The sequence below is a fragment of the Muscardinus avellanarius genome (assembly GCF_963383645.1).
Source record: "Muscardinus avellanarius genome assembly, chromosome: 11".
Classification (NCBI taxonomy): Eukaryota; Metazoa; Chordata; class Mammalia; order Rodentia; family Gliridae; genus Muscardinus; species Muscardinus avellanarius.
Window position 1 is genome coordinate 36,944,863 of NC_137797.1, and position 24,136 is coordinate 36,968,998.

The 24,136-nt window shown below is 33.4% G+C and overlaps 1 protein-coding gene across 1 annotated transcript in view; it reads right to left on the reverse strand.

Annotated features, from left to right (window-relative positions):
• LRRIQ1 (leucine rich repeats and IQ motif containing 1) overlaps positions 1-24,136 on the reverse strand; it is a gene marked incomplete at both ends in the record, with an annotated part of 216,869 nt that overhangs the window by 166,407 nt on the left and 26,326 nt on the right. Inside the window, 2 exons of the mRNA XM_080704824.1 lie at positions 18,430-18,580; positions 20,110-20,262. Coding sequence (XP_080560950.1) covers positions 18,430-18,580; positions 20,110-20,262 — 304 coding nt within the window. The remainder of the gene's footprint in view (positions 1-18,429; positions 18,581-20,109; positions 20,263-24,136) is intronic.

A 24,136-nucleotide genomic window follows, 5' to 3' on the forward strand; every position in this document is an offset into this window, starting at 1 on the left:
GGTCCTTAAAATAGCCTCTAAAACCTTCTGTGACTTTCTTCTCATCATGGCTTTGAACCCATCCTCTAAAACTGTCCCCTTTCTTAATTCATTCCCACATGATGGTGTCCTTACTGTTCCTCAAGTATGCCCACACGTGCTTCTACACATTATCGGTATGTGACATGTTAATTTCAACAGCTAATATAAAAATTTAAAAGAGACTTTGATTTTAAATCAGTATTCGGAGATTTTATTAGAATCTCTATTTCAATCTAAAGATTACAATCCAATGGACTAAGCATTCTTTCAAGAATATTAAGAAATATTTGATCTCATATTTTTATTTTCATGAGAGCATAGTTATATGCAAATATAAACTAGCATATGGAGATGTTATTTGCAATATTATTTGCATGAAAAGAAAGGAGACGAGTTAAATATCCATCAATAAGGAAACAGTTAAATAGATTATGACATATCTCTAAAATAAATGAATATGCATAATCTTCAAATATGTATTAGAATTACTGTCTTGGGAAGATGTCCATGATATATTCTGGCATATAAACCTAATAAGATTTTAGCTATTGAGTAAATCTAAATCTTAATCTATAATCTTGAATATAAGTCTATATATCTGTAATTGTATTGTGTAGGACAAGGTCTGGCTTCTTTTATAAATAATTATTCACAGTGGTAACTCCACTGTGAATATTTGGGGCTGAAAAATGAGTGAAAGAAGAGTGATCAAAGTTTCACTGCATAAATGGTATACATCTGTTTATTTATTTATTTATTTATTTATTTATTTATTTATTTATTTTGATGCTGGGGATGGAACCCAGGGGTATTCTACTCCAGAGTGACAACCCCTACCCTATTTTTCATTCTTTATTTTGAAACAGGGTCTCACTGAATTGCAAAGGGCCTCACTAAGTAGCTGAAGTTGTCCTTGAACCGGGATCCTCCTGTCTCAGTCTCTCAAAGAGATTACAAGCATGTGCCACCATGCCCGACCTATACATCTGTTTTTAATGAAATTAAATTGCAATAACGTTATGCCATATTTTTAAAACACTGTATTTTTAAAATGAACCTGAGCAAGTATTGAAGAGAACTGATACCCAGTAATGAATCCTAATAACAACAACCAAAATGGCTCTCATGTTAAACCATGAAAAAACTTGGGGAAACCTGATGTCATTCTCCATTGTGTTTCTTTAAAGTGAGAGAATACTATATAGACAAAGAAAGACATAACTCTTATATTTAACAATAAAAATTTAAAGGAAACTCAGTAAAACTGTGAAAACCAAACTTAGTCTGGTCTCTGAAATACTGGTTTAACTATAACAGTGAGTAAAAAATATAAATTTGAGAAAAGTAAATTTTGATTATATAAGTTTCAGCCTAATGAAAAGAAGAAAAAGTTATTTTTTAAATGGACAAAACAGACGTCTGCCATCAACCCTGTGAGCAGGCTTGGAAGTCTGGCTCTCAGCCTTGTGGAGCTGTAAGATGATGACAGTGCTGGTTGAGAGTTCACAAGAGACTACAACTCAAACCTAAGACACTCCCAGACTTCTGACCCATAGAAAATGTTGTTCTAAACTATTTTCTTCACAACAAGGATGCTATCCAGAAGATAATACAACTCAAGAAAGAATTATGTAGGAAATATTGGGGGGTAGAAAAAAAAAACATTCTGATCAAATTTAGTATAACAAGTTGTCAAAAATAACAGAAGTAGAGAAAAAAAATCACCAAAATAACATTATGATAGAACCAAGTAAATAATTTAGAAACGTAATACAGAAGGATGAAAACTGAACTGCTTAAAAAAGATAATTACAATTAAAATAATATCTGAATAAGATGCAGAAAAAAGGCATAGATAAATTCAGTTAAATAATAATAGATATGAAAGGTAAATATATCCAAAATATAGATAATCTCTTATTAAAAATAGGAACAAACCAAAAAGAGGCTTTGACTTAAGGAAGAATTCAGACTAATAATATTATGTCCACATATGAAGGTTCATTAAAAACTGTACTAGTATGTATGAAGAGGGAGGACGGTAGGTAGTAGGCTGGCTTTAGGGGGGAACTACACCAAAAAATTCTGTGTATATATGAATATATCACTTGACTCTAGTTATTACATGCAATTATACTGTACCAAATAAAATTCAATATATATACATATATGTAAAATAAAATTTTCCAAAAGTAAAAAAACATATTATGTAGTTTTAAAAGGGCATTATTTTCTAGGAAAAACATATGTAGATATATTGACAATAAGATGCTTCTTGGTTATTGTTAAAGGAAAAAGAAATCCACTCACTATCTAGGCAGAAATCAGTTATGAAAAAGAGAAACTTCCATTTGTGCTTGAGCAACACAAAACATCATATATGCAATGGAGCAATGACTACAACGTAACAAATAAAAGAGTGACCAAAAAATAGAATTCACAATCACATTCTTCTTCAAGCACGAAGGCAACTGTCAGACATTCTCAGGCATGAAAGAATTCAGAAAATATAGAGTCCATTAGGCTAACTTTAAAAAATAAAATTTAAAAAAGACTAATGAACTATGTAAGTGATGTGTGCATATATTCCTCTACCGTTTTGTACCCCATTAAGATGTATGACTATAGCCGGGCGTGGTGGCGCACCCCTGTAATCCCAGCGCTTGGGAGGCTGAGACAGGAGGATTGCACAGGTTCGAAGCCAGCCTCTGCCACTTAGTGAGGCTCTCAGCAACTTAGTGAGACCCTGTTTCCAAATAAAGTATAAAATAGGTCTGGGAGTATAGCCTGGAGGTAGAAAGCCTCTGAGTTCCACCCCCAGTACCACCAAAAAAAAATGTATGACTATAATGCACCAATAAAAAATTTAAAAAGAACTATGTAATCCAGACAAGCAAGAAAGGTCCAATACAAATACAGTATTTCCCAAATATTTTCAATCTGCAATTGTTTGAATCCATAAATGTGGGACCCACAGATATGGGGGAGTAGTCTTTATATTATTTTTTGTGTGTGTGGTTGTTGTTTGGTTGGTTTGTTTTTGGTACTGGGGATTGAACCTAGGGACATTCTATCTCTGAGCTAGATCCCCAGCCCTAATATAAAAGAGGATCTCCTAAATTTCTGAGGATCCTGCTAAGTTGCTGAGACTGGCCATAAATTTATGGTTCTCTAATCTCAGTCTCCCAAATACTGGGATTACAGATCTGCACCACCATGCCTGGTGAGTTTCTATATATTTAAACTCTGAATAAAGACATCAAAATAAAGAGGCATAATAAATTCAAACAGGATGACTATAATGGTAATAACACTGGGAGTAAACTGATGAAAACAATAAACAAAGAAAAAAGTTAATAAGATTAGTCAGTCTCAGAAAGTGAGTAGTTATATGTTTTCCCTCAAATGTGGAAGCTAAAGAGAAATTGGGTAACAAAAGAGACCCCAGGTAAAGATGTAGAGGCTCCAATAAAATGATGGGGAGTTAGGAGAAGGAGGAGGGAAGATAGAAATGTAATGAAGGTAACTATTCTTTTTTTATTTTATCATTGGCCTATAGTCCAACATCATAATGTGGATCATGTTGACAATGGCATATATTCACACAGTACTTGGTGCCCTGTCTCCCCTCTTGCTTTCCCTTTTCCCTCCCTCTCAATACTTAGTGTCCAGGTTAACAATGTTATATTCACATGTATACCCATATTTGAATGTAGATTTTCATTATTAACATCAGCCTTCTTCCTTCCACTATCCTTCTTTTCTGGCTTTGCTGAGGTTTCATCTCCATTATCTGGAGTCCCTCTGCTATTCCTAATACTCCCTAGCTTGAGCATATTAGAGAAAACATAAGTCCCTTCTCTTTCTGTACTTGGCTAATCTCATTTAACATAATGTTCTCCAGGTCTTTCCATCTTCTTGCGAATGACATGATTTTGATCTTCTTTATCGCTGAGATTCCATCTAATCCCAATCAGAGTGGCAAGCATAAAGAAGTCAAATAACAACAAATGCTGGCAAGGATATGGGGAAATAGAAACTCTTTTACACTGTTGGTGGGAGTCCAAACTAGTCCAGCTGCTATGGAGATCAGTGTGGAGATTCCTTAGAAAACTGAGAATGGATCCACCATGTGATCTGGCTATACCACTCCTGGGTATCTTTCCAAAGGAGTTGAAATCAGAGAACTACAGTAACATATGCATACCCATGTTCATAGCAGCACAATTTGTAATAGCCAAAATATGGAATCAACCTAGGTCTCCATCGACAGATGAATGGATTGCAAAATTATGGGAAATACACACAATGAAATTCTATTCAACAATGAAGGTAATGATTTAAATAATGCTATGTACAGATATGAAATTATCAATACCAATCTCAATGACACATACAGGGAAGGGAAGGAAGTAGGGTGGGATCAAGAGGGAAATACATCTAATGTGTGGGTATATATTCCTATTATTTTATATCTCAGTATGATGTATAATTACAATGCACCAATAAAATTATAAAAAATAAAATATTAAAAAGAGAAAATGTTGCCTCCAAGGATCAACTCTCAGGTTGATATGTATCAATATAAGCATAAACTAGAAAAAATTTGAATATATTAATGGTATATAAGTCGTATGCCAAGTAGCAAGTCTAGAACTTAAATATGTATATGCATGTATGCATGTATTCAAATATTAAAGAACTTACCATAAAGAGACCAATATTTAAAAAAACAGTAATTTATATTATTTAGGCAGAGGGTACATTGTAGATGAAAGATGGAATAAAAGTAAAGAAAGTTTATGCCATATTACTATATAGTAATACTACTATAAGCATAGTATTATAAGTATAGTATATACCTATACTATAATATAGTATAGTATACTTATACTATATTACTATAGCATCACACCTATAATAAACTAAAATAACAGTAAAATAATACATATCTAGTAATATAACAGTAAGAAAATTAAAACTTCAGTCAAAACAAAAGAGAGAAGAGATAAAATGAATAAACATAGAAATGAAATTAAATATTTAGATAGTGGATTTCAACTCAAATTTGATTATACATAATTACTACAACACAGCAGTATTTAGTCACATGCACGTGGCTCTCAAGAGTTTCACAGACCTCCTTCCTACAATTGCTGCATGTACCATTACAAAAGCTTTCTCTCATAGCTTAAAAATGTATATGAAGACTATACCACTGTGCCCAACTGGAACCAAGGTCTACATGGCCTACCTAACCAATACCCTATGACAATTCTTCAGGAGAAAATCTTTTGTTATAAAAATTGGTAGAAAGAACAAATCCACCAGAAGTGCAAATATCAACATAGGAACACAAAAAATATCGAAAAAAAGCTAAAGTGATGCCTTCAAATGGACATAATAATTTTCCGCCAGCATAGTCCAAAAAAGTGAAAATTGATGAGATATCTAAAAAATTTCAAAGAAATTTTCTATGGAAACTCAATGAGATATAATACAGACAGAAAATTCAATGAAATTAAGAAAAACAATCATCATATGAATTAAAAATTCTGAAAAGAGATAGGGATCTGAAAAAGGAAATAAACAAATGCTTTATAAAGCCGAAGCCCTCAGCATGTCAAATAAAAAATTTCATTTGGAAGCCTCAACAATAGATTACATCAAGTAGAAGTAATTTTGAACTTAAAGACAAGTCTTTGAAATATTTCACTGAGACAAAAAACTCAAATGATAAAGTCTTTGAGACTCATAGGACATCATTAAGTGAGCAAATATTCAAATTATGAGTATTTTAAGAGAAAAATAATGGAAAAGGCATAAAAATTCAACAAAATAATAGCAGAAAACTTCCCAGATCTTGGTAAAGATATGGCATCCATATTTAAGAATCCTGACACTAAATGGATCTGACAAAAAAAAGCCCCCTAAGGAATATTATAGTCAAATTGTAAAGTCTTAAGACAAAGAATTCTAAAAACAGAAACAGAAAAGAACCAAATCACATTAGACCAACAACAATTTTTTCAGCAAAAATATTACAGGACAATAGAGAACAAGATGGCATAATTAAAATCCTGAAAGACAACAGAAAAAAACAGACAACCACAAATATTATACAAAGTTATCCTTCACATGTGAAGGAGAAATAAAAATCTAAGAAAAATAAAAACGCAGAGGATTTATACTATTAGACTACCTTAGAAAGCTGTTTAAGGGAATCCTACATTTAAAATAAAAAGAAGATAACTACCATCATGAAAACAAATAAATGAACATGTAAAACTCAGCTGGCATAGTATCACATGCCTGTTAGCCCAAACTTGAAAGGCTAGATAATCACAGGTTTGAGATCAATGTTTGATAAATTAGTGAGAACCTGTTTCAAAATAAAATTAAAAAGAACTGTGGGTATAGTGCAGGTGTAAAACGACTCTGGATTTAAAAGTTAATTCTTAGTAACACACACACACACACACACACACACACACACACACACACACTATACAACTCATTAATCAGTAGATACAACAAAGAGAAAAAGAATAAACTCTGTCAGTATAGAACATTACCAGACCACAAAGATAAGCAAAAAAAAAAAAAAAAAAAAAAAAGATACACAAAACCACCAGAAAAAATTTAAGAAAATGTGAGGAATAAGTCTTTACATACCAATAATAACTTTGAATATAAATGATTTAATGTCTTCCAATGAAAATACTTGTTGGGAGGGGGGAAAGGAAAAGGCACTAAGCACTGTGTGAATATATGCCATTTTCAATATGATCCACATAAACATAAAAACAATAAAAATAAAAGATAATTTACCATTATAAAAATTGTTACAGAATAACAACCCATGTGTTAAGTAAAATAAACCACATGATTTTTAATTATCTAGAAAAAAAAACTTACATTAGCTGAATTGGTTAAAAAATAAGATACAATGATATGCTGCCCTACAAGAAACTCACTTCCCTGGTACAGGCTCACATAGATTAAAGTTGAAGGGATGGAAAAACTAAAGGAGAAACTAAAAGTGAGAAGTTATTGCTATACTTATATTAGGTAAAATGGACTTTAAATTAAAAACTTCAAAACAGAAAAAGGATACTTTATAATATAAGGGATCAAATTAGTAAGAGCATGTAACAACTGCAAATATAGATGGGCACCCAATGCCAAACAACCCAATTATACAAAGAAAACACTATTGGATCTAATAAATAACCTAATGACAAATCTCAAAGCCCTTGAGAAACTGGAACCGTCTAACCCAAAAACAGGAAACAGGAAATTATTTGGAGCAGATATCAATGAATTTGGAGCAGAAATCAATGAAGTAGAGAATTAAAAAACAATACAAAAAATTAAACCAAACCAAAAGCTGGTTTCTCAAAAAAAATAAATAAACAAACAAACAAGATAGCCGGGCATGGTGGTGCATGCTTGTAATCCCCGCTCTTGGGAGGTGGAGACGGGAGGATTGAGCTGGTTCGAAGTCAGCCTCACTGTTTCCAAATAAAAATATAAAATAGGTCTGGGAGTGTAGCCTGGAGGCAGAAGGTTTCCAGGAACCCCAGTACCACCAAAAATAAATAAATAGATAGATAAATAGATAAACAAACAAACAAACAAACAAGATAGATAAACCAGTAGCCAACTTAACCAAAAGAAGGAGAAAAGCAGCCCAAGTTACTAAAATACGAGATGAAAATGTTATATTACTAACAATAGCATGAATGAATTCAGAGGACTATCAGAAACTATTCTGAAAATCTGTACTCCAAAAAGATGTAAAATCTAGAAGAAACTGAAAAATTTCTCGACACAAACAACCTTCCTAAATCAAGTCAAAAAGGTATAGAAAAATTAAACCAACCAATAGTGATAAAAGAAATTCAAGAAGCAATATACAGAGAACTCAAGAAACTCAGCACCAAGAAAACAAATAACCCAATCAAAAAATGAGCTAGTGAATTAAATAGCCACTTCACGAAGGAAGAAATTCAAATGGCAAATAAATGCATGAAAAATGCTCGTCATTAGCAATCAGAGAGCATGGGAAGTAGAGATGGGGAGGTAATGGAGCAAGAACTGGGTAAGGGCTCATTGGGTGATGTGTGTATGTGTGTCTCCACCATCTTTTATCCCATTAAGATGTATGACTACAATACAGCAATAAAAAATTAAAAAAAAACAAAACCTATTTGAGAAATTCTCAATTATTCTTAATTGTCCCATATCCAAAAGAGAGCTGGTCCTGTTCTATCAAATATAGAATACTTGGAAGAAAGCTTTACTGTAGATGATGACAAAAATGAAAAAATAGAGAATTTTATTAAAACATATAACACTTAAAAATTGCATAAACCAAAGAATGTGACCTAAAAAATTCAATGAATAAAAAACAGATATAGGAACAAAGACACTGATCTTCAATCACAATGAAAACCATTTAACATTTTCTCCTTGACTGTGCTAACAGTATCATTTCCATGCTGAATCAACAGGCAGCATGGCATGATGAGAAATGCACCAGTCTGATTTCTACAATTCTGAGTTTCAACAGAACAAGCCTATTGCAAAACGCTGCATAGATGCAGGCAAGTAGACTTCTCTGGGTGTTATCCCTTTTATTGGCAAAGTGAGGGTCATTGAACATTATTGACAGAATTAAAAATATTTTAGAGTATTTTGAACAGGACTTTTATGTGACTGGTACTAAAAACAATCGCTATTATCAATGTCTAAAAATCATTCACAATATAAAACAAGGATTTAAAAATGATCCATCTGTGGTGACCAAAAATGACTTCAGAGAGAGCAGAATTTTTAGCTTTATGTTTGTTGGTAGAGAAATAGGATGTTAATAAGCATTCAAAAAAGTCTATACACAACTGATTAAACAGTAATTTGATCTAGTAAAATAACTGGGATCAAAGGAACAATCTAGGTAGGAAGGAAGTTAAGAGTTTGTACCCTTCCTCTTTTAATCTTATAAATTCTTTCAAGTAAAGGATGAAAACTAAGCAAAAGAGAGTTATATCAAGCTGTACCTTTGTATGCCATTAATTCTTCAATACCTCTAAGAAAATGAACTTTCCTAGTCAAAATAACTGATAATTTCATCTACTTGCCTATCTAAAACAAAACAATTGCCACAAAATATTGAAAACGTTTTTCAAAAACCTAAGTATAATAGTAATACAAAGGGCATAAAAATGCTTTAGCAAGCTCCTTTTAAGGTCCCGGGGTCCCTGTAAGAAACAGCAAAACTGAAGATGTTAAAGTGGGCTGGAGGTTTTCACTAAGTAAATCTTTGGTAGAGGGCCACCTCCTTGAGCTGCTCGTTGACTGCTATGTCGGACAATGTTTCCCCCTCAAGTACAAATATGCTGAGTTGCATTTAAGATTTTTTTTTTAAATTTCAGTGCAGAAGTCCTTCAGAATTGTATATGTTGTATTTAACCAAGAATATGAAACAGGAATCAGGAAACTTGGATGCTAGCCAAAACCTCTGCCATGAACTAAATGAAAACTGTGTGGAAAACTGTAAAATCTCTTTTAGCTGTAAAATCCCTTTTAGCATTGTGCTCATTTCAAAAAGCAAGATAGCACCATCTAGTGGACTCCCCAAAAGTTAAGTATATTTAGGGAAAAACACTTCTAAGAGCAAAATGTATACAGCTCTATTTTGTTTTGCTTTATTTTCTTTTCTCCCCCAATTATCCAAAGACAATATGTAGGAGCAATAATTAGCCCAGGTATATTTTCACTATAAGCCATGACATAGCAATAAAGTTTAGGTGAAAATGATTTTAATATATTTCACATTTTTAACAGTATCTCTACTTTTACAAAAAGAAATATGTGGAGGAAAAAGCAGCAGACAAGAAATCTCTTAGTATCACTATTTGCCATGCTATTTTCTAGGAATATATTACCTGATATTTATAAACCAATAATCAAATACTAAAATCTTTTTTCCAGATTAAAGTTTCCCTAAAATAACGGAGACTTTTCATGAATGAAAAGACAAAAACAATTTTGCTCTTACACAGCAGTGTCCTACGTATTTTAATGTTTACCCAAAAGCCAAAAAATGAGATACTATATATGTATGTACACATATACATACATATGTACACACACACACACACACACACACACACGGCATATATGCCAGGCATGGTAGCACATGCTTGTAATCCCAGTACTTGGGGATGAGACAAGAGGATTGCAGGTTTGTAGCCAGCTTCAGCATGTAGTGAGATGCTCATCAACCTATTGAGAACCTGTTTCAAAAATAAAAATAGGGAAGTTGTGGTGACCCACACTTGTAATCCCAGGATTTGGGAGTCTGAGACAGGAGGATCTCAGTTCTTGGACAGCTTCAGCTACTACTTAGTGAGGCCCTTTACAACTCAGTGAGATGCTGTTTCCAAGAAAAGAATAAAAAATAGAATGGGGGGGTGTAGATTGGAGGTAGAATGCTCCTGGGTTTCATCCCCAGTACCATAAAATATAAATAAAATTTAAAAAAATAAAAAATAGGGCTGGAGGGGTAACTCAGAGTTAAAATATCTCTGGGTCCAATTCCTACTACCACTATACATAAGTAAATAAATAAACAAATATTATAAAATAAATACTATATAAAATATTTTATAAAATTTTATAAAAATTATAAAAGTATATATACATATGAGAGAGAGAGAGAGAGAGAGAGAGAGGAAGAGAGAGAGAGAGAGAGATATGTTAGGACAGTTATTGTATTCACTCTTGCATCCCCATCAATACTGCAGGGCTGTTGTACTTCAGTGCTTAGAAAAGTGTTTATAGAAAGTAAGTAATCAATAAATTTGTTCACTAATAACCTTATTCATAAATAAACCTTAAAATTATTCTATTTGTTCAGCAAAGGAGCTGCAACATAGTACAAAAAGAGTAATACATTTACAGAAGAAAAAAGCAATTAAAAATTAGAAAGTAGGAGTAAATGACTATGTTTAAAATCCTGTCTAAATAAACTTCTTTAAATCTTCAAAAATAAAAAATAAAATAAAATCCTGTCTATACCATTTACTGTAAGGCCATTTACTTAAGTCTTTGTCCTTCACTTTTCATACAGAAAAGAAAGTAAAGGTTTATTTGTACCTATCTCCTAGCACTAATGTAACAGCAAGTGAAAAAAGTATATAAATCACTTAAATCAAATGGCTGGTAGTAAAAAAAATGTTATAAACTTCCATATAATATTAAGTCATATTTTTTCTGTAAATAAAATTTATAAAACAATATTTGTCATATGTGGACTTTTTCAAAATTAATTTAGTTTCAAGTTGTTTTTACTAAGAAAGCAAAAAATCCAATGTGAAAATAGAAGAAATGAAGAAAAATAGATTATAAATTATAAATTACTTATTTTTAATTTGCTTTGGCTAGTTTTTAAACAAACTTATTTTAAAAATACTCAAAATGGTAAATTTTATCAATTTTAACAATCAATGTGGCAGCATTCATTTAAGAATTATTCCTTCATACTACATGTAGAAAGCAAGTTCTATCAATTATTTCATGTTTACATATGGAGAATTTCAAGCAAAATAAACCATGAAATATTATAATAAAATCACAGCAAACCTTAAGCTGCAATTCACCCAAATTAAGTTATAAAAATGACTTCAAGAAAAATAAAGCAAAATTTAAATTAATAAAAAGTATAATTAAATCTGTGATCTGATTAACATAAATCTATAAATATCATTATAAGTGAACTTGAGTTTAATGCTATTAATTGGTACACAAATAAATCCAGACTATATAACAATATTTTATAATCAAAAATGTGTACACAAACAGGCCCAATAATATAAAATAATATGAAAAGGTAAATAGTATGACAGTTTATTTCTTTACTTCTTGGATTAAAAATTTTGTTCAATTATATGTCTAGATTGGAGCCCCTATTGTGAGTCATACTTTAACTCTATATTTCAATTGCCTAATGATATTAGAAACACCTTTTTCCATAGCATACAAGTATATTTAAATATTAAATAATGTCATTGTAATTTTTAATTTATAGAATTAAATATAATTCTATATTAAATATATTAAACATAATTCCATAATTCTATATTAAATATAAACTACTAGTCTTATAAAAAGAATAGCACTTATTTTAAGTTAATCATATTTCACATTGTCTTTGTTTCAGCTAACACTACTACTGCAATGACCACAGTTTACTAAGAATTAGAAATGAATCACATTTTAAACTACAAAATAAAATATTATAGTATTGCTTCCAATTTTATTTCACCTCCTAAAGAAGTATTATAGCATGGAACCGTAACTTATTAACTTATAAGCACAAATCTTTGTGCCCCTTCATGAGAGTTCTTAGTATAAATTTATCACTGAAAGACAAAAATCTATGCTTTATACTTAGCTCAACCGGAATCTCTAAGCAGTTCCTAAGATAAAGACTCAGACAATCTTTCTCATATATACCCTTCTCACACTCAATAAATACAGCATTTTCAATGTACTCACAGATAACAAAGAAGTCTTTTCCCTTGTTTTCTCTGTACCATACAGAGATACCTCGGCTACATCAATTAATACTATGGCAGTTTTCACATAAATCTTACAGATATCCTATCCAGGAACATACAAAAATTCACATTTAGCACTGCTGGCAGTGAGGACGGGAATTGAATTCTCCCCCCTACGCCCCTTACAAACAGCCTTTTTATTTATTTATTTTTTAGTTTGCTTTAGTGTGTGCCAGTATAGTCACATGTATTACTAATGCACTTACCTTCATTCCAACATAAACAAAACTATTTATTTACTTATTTTATACTAGAATATTAAAAATGTATCAAAAGTATTATTATTTTCATTTGGGAGAAGTCATGAGTGGACCATGAACATAGGTAAATGAACACATTAAAAAATGTGTAAGAATTATATTTTCAGCCGGGCACACGCTTGTAATCCCACCATTTGGGAGGCTGAGAGAGGAGGATTGCAGTTTGCAGACAGCCTCAACTACTTAGTGAGGCCCTTTGCAACTCAGTGAGACCCTGTTTCAAAATAGAGAATAAAAAAAGAACTGAGGGTGTAGCTTGGAGGTCAAATACCCCTGGGTTCCATCCCCAGTACTGCAAAAAAAATTTATATTTTCAAAAATGTACATTTGAAATGTTTGCCAAAAAAGATTTCCTTGTGGGAACAAGTGTACTTTCCCCACACTTTAAAAAGGAGAAAGGGAATAGATGAACAACCGCTATCAAAATCTCCCCATAACTTTTCCAGAAATTAATAAAGAGCAGGAAAACAATAATCACAACTTTCACTTTTGGCATAAATGGGGGGGGGAGAATTTAAGATCTGAACTGTTTTCTAAGTTGGATAATACATGTCCAAGACTCATATAATCCAGTCTGAATCCACATTTGAGCAAGGGAATCCTGTGAAAACTGAATGGATAAAAAGTAGAGGAGAATTTTTCATGCGTTTATTGGCTATTTGAAATCATCGTTCAAAACACGAACAGTAACAAATGCTGGTGAGGATGTGGAGAAGTGGGAACTCTAAGACATTGCTGGTGGGATTGCAAATTAGTGCAACCACTTTGGAAAACAGTGTGGAGGATCCTCAGAAGAATTGGAACTAATCTACCATTCAATCCAGCAATACCACTTCTGGGTATTTACCCAAAAGAAAGGAAACCAAACCACCAAACTAATGCATGTGTATCTATGTTCATAGCTGCACAATTCACCATAGTCAAACTATAGAACCAACCAAGATGTCCATCAACAGATGAATGGATTACAAAACTGTGGGATATGTACACAGTGGAATTTTACTCAGTCATTTAAAAAAATACAATTGCGGTATTTTCAGGGAAATGGATGGACATTGAGCACATTATGCTACGTGAGATTAGTCAGACACAAAAAGTAAGGAATCGGATGCTTTCCCTAATATGTGAAAGCTAGGGTCAGTGGGGTCATAGGAGGAACCCCAGGTGAAAAAAGAGATCCTATAGAGGAGCAAATAAGACAACCTAACTGTGGGGATGGGAGGTGGGGAGAGGGAAACGCTTTAAAGCACATGATATACTAATCCATATTGAAGTCAACCACTAATCCAAGCATGGGAGGGATGGATGGGGAAGGAGTGGGGGGGGACTGGGTGGGGGCTGGCTGGGTAATGTGCACATTTAAGTCTACACACGTTTTTTACCCCATTATGATGTATAAATACAATGCACCAATATAAAATTAAATAAAGTATTTTAAAAAAAAGTAGAGGAGCCCCATGGTGGATGAATTCTTGTATCATAAACAAGGCTACTCTCCAGAAAAAGGCAACATCATCCTGAGTGGGGTGGCAGCATGGAGACCAAATATCTAAGTTTAAATAATAAGTGCAAATGGCCACAACCTGTATGACAGAAAACTTTTAAATATCAATTAAAAAATGAATCTCAAATATATGCTATGGAATGTAATACCTACAACAAGGATATTTTGAAAAGATGAAAATAAAAAGAAGGCCAAATAGGTAAATATAAACAAAAAGAATCATAACAGAAAAGATAGAATTTAATTTCAACATCATTAAAGAGCCAAATAAAAAATAAAATGGCTGAAGTTTTAGCTCAGAGGTAGATTTTCCCTGAGCTCAATCTCTAGTATGAAAAATAAATTACAATTTAAAAAGATAATTATGAAAACTTATAATCAAAGCTAAAAATTACAATGAAAGCCGGGCGTGGTGGCGCATGCTTGTAATCCCTGCGCTTGGGAGGCTGAGACAGGAGGATCGCACGGGTTCGAAGCCAGCCTCAGCTACTTAGTGAGGCTTTCAGCAACTTAGTGAGACCCTGTTTCCAAATAAAATATAAAAAAGGTCTGGGAGTATAGCCCGGAGGTAGAAAGCCTCTGGGTTCCACCCCCAGTACCACCAAAAAAAAAAAAAAAAAAAAATTACAATGAAAATAAGTCACCTATGAAAGAGCACAGTAGCAATATTCATAAAGCAGAAAGAAAATAAACTGGCTGATTAATCTTACATTAAAACAGACACATTTAAAATAGCTCAACTTTCCCCATCCAAGGTAGATCAAATAGATAGAAAACCACAAATAAATGATCAGTAGACTAGATCTTATAAAAAAAAAAAAACAACTCCGTATCTCAATTAAGAAAAAATTATCTCCTTTGCAAGGCACATAAAAGAGTCATGAAAATTCAATACAAAAAGGGCCATCAAAAAAGCTGAAGTAAGTTCCAAAAGCAAAAATAGACAAAAATCATTCTCTGGCTATAATGCAATAAAACTGGGAAAAATAACAAAAATATAACCTTTCCATGTGGAAATTTTAAAACTTAGGTAAAAAAAACAACCTAAAATTAGAGAACTAATGAAAATATCAGAAGCGATGAACAACGCATAGCTTAGAAGAAAATGTATAGGTTTAAGCATTCATGTTAAACATGAAAAAATAAAGATAACTGAACTATTTAAATCAAAATAGAAAAGCACAATATAAGAAAAAGAGGAAACTGCTACTATCAAATATTAGTGACAGAACTACAGAATGACACTACACATATTAAAGAAGTTTGACAGTATTTTTCTAAATTACAGATATTTTGCCCCAATAATACAAACTGTAGCAAATTAATCTAAAAGACATTTGATTAAGTATGAAATTATGTAAATGTCAAAAATTCAGATTGTCAGTGTATAACATTGGAAACTACCCAATATCCATTAAAAAACATTGATGGGTAAATTGTAGTCTATCCACAAGCAAAAATATTATATAGCCATGGAAGATGAATGTTAGAAACTTCCTAATAAGCTATTAAGTAAAAAATAGAGAACAATTTTCAAAATATTCTACATTTTTGTGAAAAGGTTAGTACACACATTTTTTCTTAAATTTGTATATGTACATATATACATATGTATGATGTACATATAATGGATATGTCATGTTTTCAAGCATATACATGTTGAAGGGTAAATATATACAATATTAAATATACAAAAATATCTATATATAAAGGTAAATGGATGAACAGAATGAAAAGGACACAGATTGAAGCATAATCTGTTTGAGTAAGCCTTTTGTGTGTGTGTGTGTGTGTGGTACTCGAAGTGGAACCCAGGGGATTTGTACTCCAGGTTATACTCCCAGGCCTATTTTATATTTTATTTGGAAACAGGGTCTCGCTAAGTTGCTGAAACACTTACTAAAGTAGCTGAGGCTGGCTTCAAACCTGTGCGATCCTCCTGTCTCAACCTTCCCAGCACGGGGATGACAAGCATGTGCCACCACGCCCAGCTGAATAAGCTTTTGTGTTAAATGTAATTTTCACTTCGGAATTATATATGATTTATATATCAAAATTAACTTTATTTTCACATCCAATGAGAAAATGAGCTAATTATATAAACCAACTTCATAACATAATCATGAATTAAAAGTTCTTCAAATTATTAATCATTCTCTTTGGTAGACATGGTACAAGAAAAAAAGGAAAAATAAAGATATCTTTAACTTAGTAAGTTTTACTATTAGTAGTAATATTGGCATTGTCGTCATAATGGCTTGGATTTAGAATGTCCCCCAATACCTTACAGAGAGTAAGCAGCCATGCTGAGGGTAGGGTTTGGTTGCTAGGTATATGCAATGAAATTTACTTAGCCATAAAGAAGAAAAAAAATATGTCATTTGCAGGAAAATGTACGGAACCTAAGAATATTGTGCAAATGAGATTAGCCAATATCAGAAAACAAATAGTTGTATGTCTTCTCTCATATGTGGGAACTAAAAAGGAATTAAGGGCAAAAAAAAGAGAACTCAGATAAGATAAAGGAGTAGAGTCTCCAATGGAGTTATTGAGGGGTTTTAAAGGAAAGAGACCAGGGGATTGAGAGGTAATGAAGGTAACAGTTTAAACAATGCTATGTACATATATGAAATTATCGGCGCTATCCTATGCCATGTGCAGGAAAGGGGAGGGAGTAGGTGGGATCCAGAGGGGATGCACCAGGTGTTATATGCATGTATATTCCTATCATTCTATGCGTCAGTTCGATGTATAATTACAATGCACCAATAAAAGAATACAAAAAACCTATGTAGAAAACAAGCCAAAATATAAAAACTGGGTTTAGTTTTATTCTCCATTATTATTCCATTGACTCCTTGATATTTTAGTCCTGTTCAGATTTCCTAATAAATGTAGGATGGACGAGGAAGATAGGATTGCACACTTTATGGAATTAAAGAATTTACACTCTCTGTATTGTATCAGAGTAAAGTTTCTTTTCTTTTAATCACGTTCTTGCTTTTGTGGCAACCCTTGACTCTTTATTAACCACTATTGTGCCATTACCAAGGCCCTTAAGAATCTCAAATGAATTAGTATAAATTAGCAAAGAATTTTAAGCCAAGTAGTCTATAATACAATGAGATTTTTGTTTTAGAATTATTATACTGAGAATAATGTGGGAGTAAGTTGAAACTAAATCTCAGTGGGTAAAAGAGGGATGTTGGGTGATAAGAGGTAAGAGAAAGAACAGAACTCTTTCTCAAATCTTGACAACAGAGTAAGATATATGAAGCAATAGCAGAGGAAGGGCACAGCAACAGAAAGAATTTTCAATCAGGCAGGTGATAAATGATAGGATAAAGTCCTGAATGGCAGTAACAGAAATATTTCTAGAAAACAAAGTACTGGCCTTAAATAAAATAAGACATCTTGGTTGCTGAATTGTACGAATTACAAAATGTGAAAAAGTAAATAAAGATACATACTTATGCTGCTATAGTAATGGAGATACAGAGAGGTTTAGGGAGATTCAGTTTCACAAATTCTTCCATGTGGTATTAGCAGCCTTAAGTAAAGAGGGAAAGGTTGGTACAAGTGATGTCTGCAGCAGAGGAGAGAAGTGAGGAAAGAATTTACCAGGAAAGTTGTGAAAATTGCAGACAAGTAGAAAAGCACAATATACATAAACATATCCTGGAACCAAACTGGAGTTTGCTCCCTAGTGAAGTTCAGATCACTCCTAGAGGATTGTTCCTATGGAAACAAACAAACAAACAAACAAACAGGCAGACAGAGAAGGAAATATACTAACTTAAGTGACTAGTCAGAACTCCCCTTTCTTGGAGATGAAGTATATTCCTTTTATATATATTAGAATTTTTTAATTTTCCTAATATAAGTTAAATAAAATTAAATAAGCATAACACAATAAAATATGCAAATTCAGGATGTGGTCCTTTAAAAATGTAATAAATGAAACAAAATAGGATAATGTGAAATAAATGCTTAAATATTAAAATTCCATTGTTCTCACCAATTCGAGTGATTTTATTATGTGAAAGTTCAAGATTCAGAATATTAGTGCAGCCATCCAAACCATGAAGAGAAGTCAGTTGATTTTTATTAAGAACAACAACAGAGAGATTTTCCAAATTTTCACAGTTGATTGTCTCAATATGGTTTTCCTAAAGGAAAGAACAAAATACAATAAATATTTTGTCATTCTCACTTCTCTTGTTTGTTTGGGAGTGGATAATGTGTTGAATAAGCCTTGTCTCACCATTATGTAGGAATGTATGAGGAGAAGAAATATTTATCTTACTTTGCAGATCTCTGGGGAGAGAACTACACATCAATGGATTCTCTGAGGAATTTTACCCGAGGAGCTCCATTTCTACCTGGCCAGATGCCATATTTGATGAGACTTTGGGTTTGGGGGCATATGAGTATATTTTGCATATTAGAAAAAAGTGAATATTAGGAGCCAGAAGGTAGATTGTAATAGAATGTGATTTTGGTAGCTCCAGTCAACCTCACAACCCAACGTTTACAAATCTCAGGCCTTTCCACAGAAACTCATGGCTCGGCCAATAAAATCCTAGCCAATATGATGCAAGCAGATCGAGCCACTCTGGGGGGAAAACAAAAGCAGCCCAAAACACCCCTGAGAGACTCCAAACTCCCAGACACCCTTTTCAGGTACCTGTGATAGTCATTTCTGTGAATGGAAAAGTTTCTTTTGGCTCGTTGTTTCAGAAGATTCTGCTCATCATTGGCTGACTTTATTACTCTGGGCCTATAATGAGGCAGAACACTAGGGCAGAAGGTGTGGCAGAAGAAAGGACCTCAGCTCATGGCAGCGGGGAAGTAGAGAGAGAGAGAGAGAAGGAAGGAGCCAGGGAAAGAGAGAGTCCACAAGGCCACACCATCACTGACCAGCTTTTTCCACTCAGGCCCCGCCTGCCTATAGCTCCCACCATCTCCAAGTAGTCAGTTTAAATGATTAATACATCAAATGGCTACTATGAGGTCAGAGTCCTCATGATCCACTCTCTTCACCTCTGAGCATTACTGCATTGTTTAACTCAGGAGTTGGGGAGGGGCATTCCATATCCAACTCATACCAGCACTAGACACGCAAGAGAAGGGATTTGGGACATTCTTGACCTAACTTCCAACTGACTGCAATTACTAAGATCCAGTCAACACAGCATGAAGCAGAGGACATGCCCAGCCAAGCCTGCCTTCAGTTCAAGGCCCGCAGAATCATAAGCAAAATCATAAGTAAGATAGTAAATTTTTATATAGCAAAATTGAAAAACAAAAAAATCTAACAGTATCACCTGCAAAAAAGATATAAATAATTTTCAAGACAGATCACCTAATTATTTCTTATTCTCAGAAACATAGGCCCTTGATCTCTTTAGACATTGAGCTACATATAGGTTATTTTAGTAACTTTTTTCAAAGTTATTTATGTATTTATTTATTTTGTTGTTGTTACTAGGGATGGAACCCAGGGGCATTCTACCTCCGATCTAACCCCCAACCCCATGTTTTAGTCTTTTTATTTTTAAACAGGGTCTCACTGAATTACAAAGGCCCTCCCTGAGTAGCTGAGGCTGTCCACAAACTGCCATCCTCTGGTCTCAGCCTCCCAAATGCTGGGATTATCTACTTTATATCATAAATAATACTAAAACAGAGAGCATACCTGCGCATCAATGTACTTAAGTTTTTTGCAATTACTCAGGCTATGCAAAGAAGTTAATCCACAACGTCGAAGGGACAGAAATTGGAGATTTATACATTCAGCCAATGTGGAGAGACTACAACCTGGCAAATCTTGAAATGTAATTGTTGTAACCTAGAAAGTGCAAGAAAGTGGGGTGAATAGTATTACTTAACAACACAATAGAAGCTTTTTTAGCCTTGTAAATTTGTTTAGAAAATTCATGTAAGAAAACTAATACTCTATGCTGAAATCCATACTTATTAATTCAATGATATTTGGTCTCTTTTGTTCCCCACCTGTAAAAACAAAATGATGCAATAGTCTATGAACAATTTTATGAAGTAAAATTCATAAAAGCAATAAAATAAGTGTCCTGTCTCCGCCTCCCAAGCGTGGGGATTACAAGCGTGCACCACCACGCCCGGCAGAACTGAACATTTAAAAACTGAAAATTTGAGAATTGTAGTAACCACTGGTACTTCACAATATAAATTATATTAATCCAACTGATTTAATAACATGCTACTTTCAATGAACCATAGAAACACAATTAAGTTCTAGCTATTTGTGATGTAATAATTTCTACAGTTTAATTTCATTACTGTACAAGAGTATCAACTGGCATTTTGATAGTGGCATCAGATTTTGAATATAAGAAATTTCAGAGTATTTCTTTTTTATTGAACATTTTTCAAAATTCTTACAGCATAGCAATGTATGTTATATCCCACCCTAGATTTTCCCAAATAAATGGTATAAAATTCTATGCCAACCATTTATTTATATATGCATGAAAATAATCGCATACATAAAACACTTTGTGCTCCAAAAATTAAAAGTCAGTGTAGAATTATAATTATATGCTTCTGTGACTATATGGTCAACTTGAAAAAGGACAATTTTCATAAAGTAAAAGTTGGCTGAAGTTTTCTTAAATAATTAAACTGCTCCATAGTACTAAAATCTAAATATATTTATGTCACATATGTTTTTTTCCCTTTAAGATATGCTATAAAAATACTTTGAAATTATTAGTGGAGAGCATAGGTACATGTCAACATATAGGCACCAATAGAAATTTCCTTAATAAGACCCCAAAAGCTCAGAAAATTAAGATAAGAGTTAATAAATGGGATGGCATTAAACTAAAAAGTTTCTGCTCATCTAAAGAAATCACCAAGAGTCTAAAAAGAGAGCCTTCAAAATGGCAAAAGATCTTTGCCAGCTATTCCTTTGATAGAGGATTAATATCTAGAATATATAAATTACATAAAACACTAAAAACTAGTAACTCGATCAAGAAATGTACAATTGAACAAAATGGACAATTCACTTAGTGATTGAGTACATCATGTGCTTTAGAGAGTTTCCCTAAGCAGGGAGGAGAAGGAAATGGGGAAGGAATTGGGTAAGGGCTAATTGGGTGATGTGTGCATGTATGTCTTCACCATCAACCCATTAAGATGTATGAATACAATGCACCAATAAAAAATTTTAAAATAGACAATTCACAAAGAAGAAATACAAATGTCTAATACATACACACACAAAAATGCTCAACATCATTAAAAATCAGGGAAATGCAAATTAAACCCATACCAAAATTCCACTTAACCCCAATCAGAATGGCAATCATAAGAAGTTAAACAATAAATGATGGTGAGGATGTGGGTTTTTCTACACTGTTGGTAGGATTGTAAATTAGTTCAGCAGCTATGGAGATCAGTGTGAAGATTCCTCATAAAACTTGGAATGGACCCACCATATGATCCATTTTCTATACCACTCCTGGGCATCTTTCCAAATGACTGAAATCAGAATACTGTTGTCATATGAATATCCATGTTTATAGCAGCAAAAGTCACAATAGCCAAACTATGGAACCAACCTAGGTGTGCATCAACAGATGAATGGATTACAAAATTATAAAATATGATTATGATGGAATTCTACTCAGCAATAAAAAGGAACAACATTATGTCATTTTCAGGAAAATGGATGGACCCTGGAGAACATTTTGTCGAGTGAAATTAGTCAGTCACAGAAAGTGAAGGGTCATATATTTTCTCTCATATACAGAATCTAGGGAGCAAGTGGGATATAAGAGGGACTTTAGAGAATGGATAAGAAGCTCCAGTGAAGTGAAGAAGGTAGTTTTGGGGAGGGAGAGAAACACTTCCACTGACATTGTGTACATAGGTGAGGATACCAATGTCAATCTCAATATCCTGTTAGGTGAAGGGGAGGAGATGCGAGGGAGCTGGGTGCTGTGTGCATGTATGTCACCATCACTATGAACTGCATGATGATGTGAGACTATAATGCACCAAAAAAGTACAAGAAAGATGATATAAACATACTTGAAACTTTTTAATTTTCAGGCTGTCATGACTTAAAGACAAAGTGTTTCACTTACAGAAACTGTGAATCATATATTACATTTCAATAAAAGTTCACAAAAAGAGAAAGTAGATGTTTAAGCAGCGGGCAACAGTTATGGCCTTTTCACAGCAGCATTTCAGTGGCTACTAAACTATCTAGAAATAATTCTAAGAAAGGAGAAAATTCATGCATTTTATCAAGTATGTCATAATTTTCACAGTTGAAATTTCATTAGACGTTGCACTTCCTTCGTAAAGAAATCCTGGCTTCCTTATGTTATAGTGAGTCAGGCCTTGAACTGGTAGCCTTTTTCTTCTGTGTTTCTTATACGTCTTTGTTTTTTCTGCTGATTTTTCTTGTTCTTCACTGCTTTTCTTCCTTTCTGATCATACCTCTTCAATATAATCCAATTCTCACAAAAACTCAGATAATTAGAAATCATATGATAGAAATCAGATGATAAAGGTTTATCTTCAGGATACATCTTTTTTTTTTTGGTTGAGCCCTTTAATGTCCTTTTATTTTTCAGTTGCATCCTTTAAGTTTTTTCTTTTTTTAAACTATCTTTACTGTCTGATTCAGTTTCTGACATGGAACTTTCAGATTTATATAAATGCTTCTTCTTTTTCTTCTTCATTTTTGATTGTTTCTTATCCTCAGCTTCAGCATCTAAAGAGCTGCTGGAAGAATCAGAACTTGATGAAGAAAAGTATAAATACCTATGAGATTTCTTCTTTCCTGTTTCTCTATTTTATTTTGGATGAGCTTTGATTTCTACCTAATAAATTTCCCTGCGTTTCTAGCTCTTTTGTCATTCATTTTTTCTTCAAATTCGACCAGAGCCTAGGACCTTTCTTTTTCTTTTTGAGTTACTCTTTCACTTCTTCTCAGGTAGGCCTTGGTCTATTTACTTATTTTTTATTTTTATTTTTATGTGGAACATATTGAAAATGGCATACATTCAGACTGTGCTTGGTACCCTCTCCCCCCCCCAACATACCATTCCTCCTCCCAACAATGAGTGTCCAGGTTAACCATGCTATATTCATACTTTTACACATATTCGAATGTAGCTCCTTCATTAATCAACCTCAGCCTTCTTCCTCTCGTATCCGTCAATTCTAAATTTGCTGAGGTTTCCCCTCCGTTATCTGGAGGCTCTCTGATATTCCTAATACTCCCTAGTTTGGGTGTATTGGAAATAACATATGTCCCTTCTCTTTCTGTGCTTGGCTGTTCTCACTTAACATAATGTTCTACAGGTCTTTCCATCTTCTTGCGAATGACCTGATTTTGTTCTTCTTTATAGCTGAGTAGAATTCCATTGTGTATATTTCCCATAATTTTGCAATCCATTCATCTGTTGATGGATATCTAGGTTGGTTGCATATTTTGGCTATTACATATTGTGCTGCCTCCGCCCATGCGGGTAGGAAAGCTCAGACATAGGCCTTGGTCAATTTAGATAATCCTGGATCATTGGCCCTTGATCTGGCCATTGCTATGGGATTCATGTAGGCCACCTGATTGTCCTGCTTCCCCATGGTGCCAGGCTGAACACACCATGAAGACACCAAGGGAGACTAGGCTGGAGCAGCAGCCGATGTGCAAACCCATAAATGTT